Source organism: Chenopodium album, chromosome 13 (assembly GCF_948465745.1).
Source record: "Chenopodium album chromosome 13, dcCheAlbu1.1, whole genome shotgun sequence".
NCBI lineage: Eukaryota > Viridiplantae > Streptophyta > Magnoliopsida > Caryophyllales > Amaranthaceae > Chenopodium > Chenopodium album.
Window position 1 is genome coordinate 53,381,808 of NC_137846.1, and position 12,221 is coordinate 53,394,028.

The 12,221-nt window shown below is 33.9% G+C and overlaps 1 protein-coding gene across 1 annotated transcript; it reads right to left on the reverse strand.

The window, feature by feature from the left end:
- Positions 1-883: 883 nt before the first annotated feature.
- On the reverse strand, positions 884-6,646 carry LOC145574968 (putative BPI/LBP family protein At1g04970). The gene is made up of 6 exons (XM_081632871.1): positions 6,124-6,646; positions 3,948-4,087; positions 3,405-3,756; positions 2,641-2,889; positions 2,282-2,407; positions 884-1,243 (listed from the first exon to the last, which is right to left on the reverse strand). The coding sequence occupies exons 1-6, from the start codon at positions 6,535-6,537 to the stop codon at positions 1,019-1,021; spliced, it is 1,506 nt and encodes a 501-aa protein (XP_081488997.1). The 5' UTR covers positions 6,538-6,646; the 3' UTR covers positions 884-1,018.
- Positions 6,647-12,221: the final 5,575 nt, after the last annotated feature.

The following is a 12,221-nucleotide window of genomic DNA, read 5'->3' on the forward strand; positions in this document are numbered from 1 at the left end:
CTCTTACAACGCCTGGAATAAGGTACAAAACTAGGACAATGCTGCAACTTTTTTGACCAACAATTATGGCAGAGAAAGAGGATGGGATGCAAGGGAGTAAATTTTTTATAAAATGAGGTTGATGAAGTTGGATTAATTGATATTAATGGTGAAGGAGAGAGAAGAGAGACAGGGGAGTTGAAATCGAGTGAGCATAGAGGAAATGGGAGGGGAAAAAGAAGAGGGAAGGTAAAAAGTGGGCCCCACATGACATCATTAGGCAGTTGGGAGGAAAAAAGGTGGGAGTTTTTGATGTTTTACAAAATAGAAGGTGGTAATTGCTAAAATGGACATAATAGAAGGTGCTAATTGTCAAAATTCCCCATTCATTATAACAAACTTTTCATTTGATTTGTTATGAGAATTATTGGAAATAACTATTGAAATTTCCAAAATATCCTTTAACTAATGTTCTTCATTTCTTTCATTACGGGCAAACTTGCCTTTAACTGGTAGAAATATACCCTTCAATAATAATAATCCCTCCCCTTGTAACTTTGTAAGTAGACCTTGTGGGGGTCTTTGGTAAGTTGGAATGTGGGATGGAGAATGGGAGTTTTTAATCCCATTTATAACAAAATCTCATGTTTTTTTTCTTTTTTTTTTTTTTTTTTTTTTTTTTTTTTTTTTTTTTTTGCATGAACAATTGAATTCCAATGCCACAACTTTTCTCCGGAGTTAAGCTCTGTTTTTATTTCTTCAAAATGCAATTTGGCGCTCAGCCATCAACTTTCCATGAAAGGAGCTTCATGTGGAAAACACGGAAATGTTCGATTCTAACAATGTCGGTTCAACATAGCATGCAAAAAATGAATTAAGGTGAAAAAAAAAGGGATACTTCGTATTAACAAAAGAACGAGTACAGACGACTTTTCTGATTTATTGATTTACAATGCAGAAATATCCAACCAGGAGAAGGAAATTACAGATACAAAAAGTTACAATAGGGACAACAACAGAATGGATACTGAAGTATATTTCACATGAACAAACGGAAAGAAAACATGTCTCTAAAGCTATGTTTTGCCAGAAGCTGATCTTCAGTAAATGCGACATTGCTACAAACAGTAACTACAGAATCAGAGTAGACAATCTCTGCATCTTGAAGAGTGAAGCCATGGATCAGTGGCAAAGGAAATCCTTTTATCAAGCGCGTGTTCAATTGTGGCAGTAGCACATCTTTTAGCACCTCTGCGATTACTGGCTGCAATATAGTGCCCATATAATAGTTAAACGATATATAACGTTATAAGTTATAACTGTCTTAGTCTCTTAGACATAGTTGGAGATATAATTAAGAGCAAGGTTCTCCATTATATCATCTTTGGTACCAATAATCCTATCCTCGTATGAATCTCACCAAGTCACCATACTAGAAAACCACAAATCCGAGGTAATTAAGAGTGAAGTAAAAAACCAGACCTCTAGAGAGGTAAAACTAGGATTACTTTAAAAATTATATTACAAAGACAATAAAGTTTTTAGATCATTGCTTAGATTTCGATAAATTATTATAATTTATATTGATCATGTTTCATTTTTTTTAACTTGTGCATTCACACAAAAGCTAGTAGAGTAGTAGTGATGTTATTTCTAATCTAAACTCTCCCAATAAATTAAGCAAGGGCATACTAGGAAAAGTTCAATCATAAACCATACTATAAAAGACGTGACAACTTTTTCAGACATCCAACGATAATACAAGTGACCATTAAATTTAGACACTATGTTTTGAATCCAAACATATTACAAGAAACCTTTATACAACTATTCAAGTATGACCTAAATGTTCTTGTAGGTGTCGAATTTCCCTGTTAATGGCTAAGTACATTTTAGGTTTTCTTATTCTTTATCTGTTCTTTCAAATGTAATCTTTCTTCCCTCCCGGGTCCATGATTTTTAACACTAAGGACATTAAGTACTAAACTACTAATAGGACATCTCTTATCTTCCCTTAGCTTCCACTGCCCCCGGCTTCTTAAATGTACAAACATGAGGGATCGGTGACTTCCCCTCCTCTTTTTTTTTTTTTTTTTTTTTTTGAGAAGATCCCCTCCTCTCTTAAGCATCCTCAATTTCCCAAACCCAGTACTCAGGAAAAGCTTTTTGCGTAAAACATAACATCATATTGTAATTTTTTTATATTAGCGAAAGATAACAGCATAAGGTTTCTGTCTTTGACCAGATTGCTAACAGATTCACCATTACTCTTGCATGCAGGCAATGGGAGCAGAGGGCATACCTCAATTACATCAATCTGCAGATCACCGATTTTACTCCATTTAGCTGACAAATTAAACTTATCCAGTTCAATGTTGCCTGTCAGGTTATTCCCTGAGATTACAACGGAACCTGAAGAACTAATTACCTGCATCATAAATTTGCAAGTTTAGCCCATTAAATGTGTGCTGCAAAGATTATGTCTAAGATTTAGATTTCAGAAATAAGTATTATATGGTATGTTTCAAATCATGTCATGCTAGTTAAGAGAGGAAGGACAAGTAGTTCAGCAGAAAATTCAAAATATTCCTTTGTTGGCACTAATACTGGCAAAGATGTATGTAATCTAAGGCACCACATTAGCTATATAAATAAACTTACCACAGATCCACAAGCAATTGGCACCGCTCCCCCATCACTCACAACATTAATTGTTATTTCTGCATTGATAGTTGCTTCCATTTCATCATCAAACACGTGCACATATGGAGGAGAAGCCACTAATAAGTCCAAAGCCATTTTGGCATTGGGATATTGCTCATAAAGTTGGGGTACAACTTCTTTCCACTCGCTAGTATTCAGAAGAGACTGATCTGGTATTTTGTCAACTCTCCACTCCATAAGACCTGCCTAACTACAGAAAAATGTAGTTAATTTCGGCCCTACATCACATGCTGCAAGGGAGTTGAGCAAGATGGTTTGACACAGTGAACTGGTAAAGTCTGTAGTATTCAGCTTGTTACAAGTGTGCAAGCCAAATATATTAGAAAATGGAAACTAGAAGAGCTTAATCTTATATCTGCAATGCTAAGAGATGATTTCTTGAGTTTATCATAGATTGTAGCTTTGCCATCCAAATGTGTTTTTTGCAAAGATGAGCGATATGTATTATTTCATAGTTTTTAAATAGAAAAACTACATCCTCAAGGCACAATTCAATATACATTTCATTAATGCTTTTGTGTCATTTATTGTTTAATAATTCACAAAATAAAAAAAACAAGCATAACTAACCAATATTGACAAGAGGTTAGTAATGAAGTTTATTATAAACAGCATGCCTTGGCAACAGAAAGGTATCAAGATTAACTCATAATGGGACCCAGAGGAACGAGAGACGAAAATATCAAGCCAAAAAGACTTACATTGAAATACACAAAAGCTGCAGAGTTGAAAACATCTTCATGCAATGACATTGCTATCATCTTAGCAGGAGTAAAGCATGGAACTGAAGTTTGTAATATGCGGTGCTGATGTGGGGTGGCCAGAGCTCCGTTCCTTGGAATAAATAACCCATTTATCACAAAACCAATGGAAGAATCACTTAAGGTGGGATCTCCAACAAAGGTAACATTTAACGCAGAAGATTCATCCACTTTAATTTCTGTAGGAAGAGACTGCAACAAGGAACCAATCTTTGAGATCCCTTCATTAAGTTTCTTTACAATAGCATTCTCAACTGCTGATTCGATATGGTTACTAAAGGCATCCACCACCCTGCGAGTTAAGCATCACATGCAGTCATGCACTCTGTTAAAACCATTCCATGAACAGTTCAGGGACTTCAAGGCCACAATATTTGGAGTCTTATTTGAGAAATAATAGCTCATGAATTATAAATAAATAAATTAATTAATTAAAGTGAGATACCGAGTTAAGATCTTAAGTACAAGATCTTAAAACCATACCCTTGATATAGCCATGACGCTCCACCATCTAACTGAATATCGATGTCATCTACGTCACATCTACTATCCAGGAGGGACAACTTAAGACCACCACCTAGGTTCTCCAAGCTTAACTTCAAGCCCGCCTCCATATCTTGAACCTTTGGAAAAGTAACATTCATCAATTACTTTTCACGAGAATTGATAACAGAGAATAAATTTTTTTTTAAAAAAATAAATAAATCCTTCAAAGGACTCTGTAAAAATACAATTCCATATATCCTAGTATCAACTTATAGAGGTAGGTAATGTTGATCAACATTATATTCATTTTTCCGCAAAGATCATAACTTGTACATTCAGTCATTGACTAGGAATCTACTAAGATATATTTTTCATTTGCTTTGATTCGATTGGACTAATAACACAAGTCAGATATCATCTACTATGTTTAAACCATTCAACATCAAGATCAATCAGGAAATCTAGTTAAGAAGAAATTGATCCATTTGCAACATATGCTTCTGCGTATCTGACAGTATCTAGACAAAAAAAAATTGAACAAGTAGATAAAGCAAACAATATGACGGCTCCTCAAAATCTCGTGGAAAAAGAATGACCGAGTTCACCTTAAAACCTTCGACAATTTTACTGTACCTTGTAAAAGAAACTATGTCCACACACACAACGCAGCACAGCAGCAGCAACATAAGCAGGGTTTTCATGGAATCATGTGTATAAATTTTTTATACTACGTATTATATCACCTCCAAACAGTCTAAAGCAGCTAGAAAGACTGCTCTCTAGAGATTCCCAGGGAGCAGAGAACAGTCAATTTCATCTTCCCAATTAAACAAACTTGACAATGGCTACTAGTAAAGTCAAAACCAAACTTTTGTCTTCTTTGCAGTCCAGCTAATTCAATTGAGTTTTTGATAATACAACAGTGCCTAGCATTCCATAAATACAACTACATTCCAACAAAGATTAATCTTTGCTTTTGTCTATATCATACCTGATCCCTCCAACAGAGGAAGCTACAGATAGGCCTACAGTTTCTAATATTCATTAATCAATGTCTTTTCCCAATAACTGACAAAAGAGCATATTAATAATTATTTTCTGAAGTTTAATAAATCCTTCAATGGAGTCTGTAAATAAAATTTTCAATATATCCTAGTAACAACTGATAGAGGTAGATAATGAATGATAAATGTTATATTTCCTCTTCCTTCTCAAAGATCACGACTTTTACATTTAGCTACTGACTAGGAATATGCACAAAGACATTTATTTTTTTATTTTTTTAACTTGCATCAATCCCGTTGGACCAATAACACAAAAATCACATATCATCTACTATGGTATAACCATTCACAATCTTGATAAAGATAGTTAAGAAATACTCGATCCATTTGCAAATTTCGCTCATCTGACAATAATCTAGAAAAAAAATATGAACAAGAAGAAAATAACAAAAAATGTGACAAGTTCTCCTTAAACCTACTAATCAGGCTCTCCTAAAAATAGCAAGAAGAATGCCCTAGTTTTCTCTTTAAACCTGCTGCAACATACTCTGTAAGACGCATCATCACTACAAGTCAAGCGAATCATCACTCATCACTCATTCCCTCTTAGCTAACATATGCTCCGAATGCTTACTCTTGTAACTTGTGAAGGAAACCATGTCCACTGTCCACACACAGATCACCACAGCACCAACAACATAAGCAGGATTTTCGCCGAATCATAAGCATACATTCTAACACCAAATCACCTCCAAACAGTCTAAACAGCTAGAAAAACTGCTCTCTACAGATTCCCAATGAACATAAAACAGTCAATTGCAATCTTCTCAAATCAACAAACCTGCACTAGCTACCAGAAAAGTCTAATCCAAGCTTTTTGCCTGCTATGTAGTCCAGCTAAATCGATCGAATTTTCATTAATACAACAATCTCTAGCAATCCATAAATACAACTACATTCCAACAAAGATTAATCTTTGCTTTTGTCTATAAACTTTTCCCTCCCAAAAAGAGGAAATTGCAAATATGCCTAAAGTTTCATCTCACAGTTCACAGTTACAGTAAAATCATACCGGAATGATAAAATTATAACCGTTATAAACTCGACCACTCTCATCGATTAAACATCATGACATAGTAAAAACAAAAGAAGAGTGATAAAATTTATACCTCAACTGAAGCTTTTCCTTGATCAGAAACTTCAACAAACCAATTCTGGTAAGTATACTTCCAATCCATACTTAAATTAGCAGTTGCTTTTGAAGCTTTGATTCTAATTTCATCATCACCCACTTCAACATTTGATGAAAGAACATCAATATGATAAATTATTATGTTGGAAAGAACTATTTTGACTCTTCCCACAAGTAAAATTCTTACAGTTCTCTCAATTGGGGGAAGTTCAAGTGGGGTTAGAGAAGAAATTGCTTTTTCAGTCAATAAATCTTTGAGAAAATCAAGACCCTTTTCTGAAATTGATACAGAAATAAACCCATCTTGTTTTGATTGTAATTGGGCATTAGAAATTATGCAGATTAGTGAAAAAAAGATGATGAATTTTTTGAAAGAAGTTTGAGCTTCCATTAAAGAGTGAATGATGAAATTGAAAACTCAAATTTGAGGGTGATTTTGTTTTTGGGGTAGGATTAATGTACAAGGGAGATTTGGACTTATTAGCTAAGGAGGAATCTGAATTTATTTATGATCATAAATCATAATCGTAATCAGTACGTTTTATGGGTTTGGTTTATCAGAACAATGAATGACGGTGAAAATAATAGATTTGACAACATCCAGGGAAAATATGTAAATACACAAATGGGGTTTAAAAAAAAAATGTAAATACACAAATGGTTTGATTTATTATGCCTAGCTAGAGCTGTCAATTCGGGTAAAAGGGTCGGGTTAGTGTCGTAACCTATGCGGGTTGGGTTTGGGTTGGGTCATGCTTGAATCAGGTAATACATCTTATCGGATTTGGATTGGGTTTAGGTCGGGTTACATTTGGGTCGGGTAAATAATAGGTCGGGTTTAATTTAGGTTTTCACGGTTTAGGGTCATTTTCGGGTTCGAATCGGGTTCGGTTCAGGTCAATAATTTGCGAGTTATAATCAGGTCGGGTCATTCTCGGATTTAAGTCGGGTTTGGTTCAAGTCAATAATTTGCGAGTTATATTCAAGTCGGGTCATTTCCAAGTCGAGTCATTCTTGGGTTCAAGTCGAGTTCGGTTCAAATCAATAATTTGCGGGTTCAATTCAAGTAAAGACAAAATACTTTCAATATTAACATAGAATAGTTTTAGTCTTACGAAGTTATGACTTATTGACTTTACAAGTAGATTCAAGGGTGCAGAAGGGAGAGTACAAGAAGGTCTCTTGCACAGGGCCCCAATTTTTAAAGGGCCCAATTTTAATTTTTTTTTTTCTAACTTTTTTTTTTTAACTTTTTTTTTTGTTTTTTGTAAGTAAATGCTGATAATTTTTTTTTTTTTTTAAAACAGTAAAAGCTGATATTTTTCTACATTTTTACATTTAGTTGTAGAAATTAATTAAGTCAACATTAATGCATTATTCTCATGCCTAATAATTCTCCAATTCCTATGCACATTTTCATCTCCCGTGTACATCACTTCCATATCAATTTCTTCAACTTTCCATATTCTTCCATCAATATTCTAATTAAATTTTCAAAATTACCATATTTAAAACAAAATATAGAAAAAAAAAAGTCTATTTCTCCATTAAAGTAAGATAGACATATAAAGAAAAAAAAATTAGGAATAATAACCCTCATATAGTCATATACTCAAATTGCTTTGTGAATTGTTGATTAAGACTTTGAGTGATTTCGATAATTTCATAGAAGTTCTTGCTTATTCATCCTTCGTTTGATTTAAGGTAAGGTATTTTTCTTGTTTTAGCAATGTTAATTAGTTTTTTTTTTCTTCTAAATATACTACAACTCTACGAGTATGTATTAGTTTTAAAATTTCATGAAGTAAGTAAGTAAATGTGTAATTATTTTTGTTTGTTTGTTTGAAAATTGAACCTGTTAGTGACGAGCCTAGTGTAAATAATAATGTTGATGACACTAACAATGTTAACGTTGAGCTTTTTTTTTTTTTTTTTGACACAAGTGTTGTTGGTGATGTGCCTATTGCAAATAATGTATATTACTTGTCACTTTGATTAGTAAAAAAAATGCATATTACCTAAATGTAAGTACTTCATCAAAAATTAAAAATTTGTGTAATTTTGAAATTATTCAGGGCCTATTTTTTATTTTAAAACAGGGCCCCTAAAATCAATGAGACGGCCCTGAGTAGATTACAATATATATAGCATATATATCTTAATTTAACTAGTTAATATCTACAATAATAAAGATGTATAAAATAACAAGTCGAGTTGATTTCGGGGTCAGGTCAATAACAAGTCGTGTTGAATTCGGGTCGGGTTTATAACAGATCGAGTTGAATTTTGAGTCGGGTCAGTAATAGGTCGGGTTAGGAACAGGTCGGGTTAGGAACAGGTCGGGTTAGGAACAGGTCGGGTTGAATTCAAGTCAGGTTAGTAATAGGTCTGGTTAAATTTGGGTTTTGACGGGTTAAAACGGGTTTGGGTCAATTTCGGTTCAGGTCGGGTTCGGTTCAGGTCAATAATTTATGGGTTATATTCGGGTCAGGTCACCTTCAGGTCGGTTCATGTTCAGGTTCGGGTCTCAAATACTCGGGTTAACTCGAGTCTAGGGTTGGTTTCAGGTCGGGTCAGATCAGGTTTGGGTCGCCATTTTTCCAGGTTCAGACGGGTCGGTTAATAATCAGGTTAGGGTCGGTATTTCGGGTCGGGTCAACTTTTGACAACTCTAAGCCTGGCACACAGTGACACGGTGTGACCGGAGTTGTTACTCGATTAGAGTTACTTGGTCGGTTAGGGGTTACTTGGTCAAAATTTATTTGCTTAGGGAGGGGTTACTCGAGGTCTGTTCTGTTCAACTTAATTTCAATTTAGTTTAGTTCAGCTCCAATTAGTTCAGTTCCTAATTTCCTTCTCTCATAAACAAATCATTTTAGCTCTATTCAATTCATTTCAGTTCAACCCCAATCAGTTTAGTTCAGTCAGTTCAGTTGTTTTCAGTAAATCGAATTAGGCTCTCAATCGATCAATAATTACTCGATTAGGGATTACTCAGTCGGTCAGAATTTATCCAATTAATGTTTTGGTATGTGTCAGCTTGCTGCACGGTGTGACTTGTCACACCAAATAAGCGAAGATTGACCGGGTAACCCCTAACCAACCAATTAACCCCATCCATACAACCCCTGACCGACCGAGTAACCCTTAATCGGGTAAATCCTGACCGACTAAGTAACTCAAGACCGAATAAATTCGTCACACCGTGTGACCAGCTACATATGAAATTTGTAATGTACGGAGTAAATAAATACTAGTACTCCGTACTATATTTAGGTTTATAAATTTCTGCACAATATTTGATAATAATAAAAAGATAAAATTAACATAAATGAAGTCAAATAAGTAAATAACCATTTTAAAGAATTTAATTTATCCAAACACCATTCATAAAAGTCTCTCAAATTTTTTAAAAGGTAAGGAGGGAATAAAAAAGTTACAACCGCTTGAATTAAATAATTGACATTAACATTATTGCACTCATGTATAATATTTAATTATTTACAACAAATAACACACACTTGAATTTTTTTTATTTTATTTATTTTATTTATTTTTTTTTAATTTCACTTTTCTCGAGCACTTCTACTCTGTATAAATGTAACATGAAGTGAACTTAGTTCTATACAGTACTTTGTAAATCAATCGGCGACCTTAGTTCGAAATTCAGTATCAAAAACTAAGCACGAACTCTGTTAGGGGTGCATCCCTGCAATCCAAACATTGATTTAAGTATTAGATGTGTATGCATTAGTTAATTTAGCTTACCTTCTATTTTCTCTTTCTCTTGTATTTTTATTATTATTTTAGTAGCTAATCTTTCAATGAACTTATTAAGTGCATAAATACAAGAGTTTCAGAGCTCAAATTACACTTACACAGTTATTACTCTATTATGCATTTATAGTTTTCATGTCATTTCAAACTCAAATGTTTATGATAGAATCCACACATTAATTAGCCTTAATCATAGATTTTAATTTAACCGAGACTATTAATTTCAAAGATAGAAGAAATTAAGAGGGAGCCCCTTTTAATCTCTGGGATAAACAAAATTTCACATAACATTTTGGTAAATAAATTAACAACTTTATCCAATCATCATTACTCTGGGACCTACTTTTATTGAAAAAGTTGTTGATTTATTTACAAAATTGTTTACAAAATTGTCATGTGGTAAACAAATTTTGTGAATCTCAGAAATTAACTTGTACTCCCTCCGTCCCCAAATTACATTCCTAATTCTAGCATTTATTCCTCACATAATAGAGGAAAACAGGATTGTAATTTAGGGACGGAGGGAGTATTTATCTAGAAAATAATACGAAGTATAAGTTATATAACAAAAAGCTTACCAATTCCATCTCACGAAGTCGATCTATGCACTTCTTACTCGGAGAAGGAGATAACTTGTGAAGATACTCTAGAGCATTGTACAAGAGATCCTTGCTGAGAGATATTCCAATGAGAGAGCTCACGATGACAATAATGAGGATGGCTGCCCACAATGACTTTGGGGCTATGACAATATAGACTCCCGTCATAAATGTCAATAATGTAAAATTTAGGGCTACGGAGTAGCATCATACTTCGATCAATCATTGTCAATGATTTACTAAAATCAAAGACCATGGACCATATGAGACAAATCAGCACCAACATTGAAAAAAATAGGGCTATTGTATTGGATACCAAAAACACCAAAAAAGCTGCCTTCTTTGCCAAAATTGCTTCCCCTGTATCTTGAGTAAATCCAGCAGTGAATGTAATGGTGGCTAGTAAGGCAGAAACCGTAAACAAAGAATTTCGCACATCCAACAAATTTGTCTTAGTTCGAAAGTATGTCGTCTTGATCATTGGATCAAGTCCAATTCTCTTGCACATTAGGTCCTGCAATGATTCATAATTGAAGTTCACTTCTAGCTTCCAAACTATATGACATAAAAAAAAAAAAAAAAAAAAAACCTTCATATGCTAGTCCACATATATTATGAGCCATTTACAAGATTTATTTTTGTTGTTGTTGTGGGAAGAAACAACAAATAAACAAGAATGATTGCATTGATGACTTGATGTGGGTTGTTGCCTTGTTGGGCAATAAACGGAGTACTTGCCGTTAGGTGCTGTTACACCAACAAGGTAACGTTGTTTATAATATAATTACTATGCCAACTGTAATAGTACATGAATTTGAAATGTGGCAAAACATCCTAGTCAGACAAAGGGATATGACCCCTATACCCATAGTAAATGATTGGAAAGACTGTTGTACCCCCATGGTTAACAAACAAAAGATATATTGTAAATGAACTTATATTTTCTCATACTACGTATATTATTGCCAACATAATTAATTCAATAAAAGTTGTGTTCATTGATATCCAAAACTCGAATAGATCTTATCTTTTTGTGTTTTAAGAAAAAGGTACAAAAGAGCAAAATATTTATTTATTTTGCGCATTAAAAAAGCATCATATTCATATATATAACATTTAATAAAATGAATCTTAAATTGCAAATTTTATTGAAAAGAAATCATACCCATGCTTGGTTGTCAATGCATTTTTGAGCTAACAGATCCATGGCAGATTCATCTTTATTATCCTTGATGTCATAGTTGATCTTATCAACACCGAGTAAAGTTTCAGTCAAGAATAAGTCGGCCTCTTGTATTGCTCTGCGTAAGGGTGTTACACGTTGTGAGTCTTGAACATTTATTAGATCTTTCATGCGTGGAATCTTGAGAAACTCTTCATAGTCTGTTAAACTTGAAAGTTTTATATGATGTAAAGGAGAATCCTTTTTATCAATACAAAGATCTCGAAACGCTCCTGGATTATGGTCGATGAAGGCACGAAGAGCTGTAACACGAACATTCTCACATGCTTTAATCCAAACCAAGGGTTCACTCCCGAACACAGATGGATTCTTTTCCAAAACTGCTTTTATAAACCACACACAACCAATTTCATGCGATTTATCCCAAGGTGATTGTCCTTTGTTGTCTTTTTGGGTTATTAATTCTGGTGCTTCATTTACTAACCATGTCCCAAAGCTTACATCTGCTTCCATTTA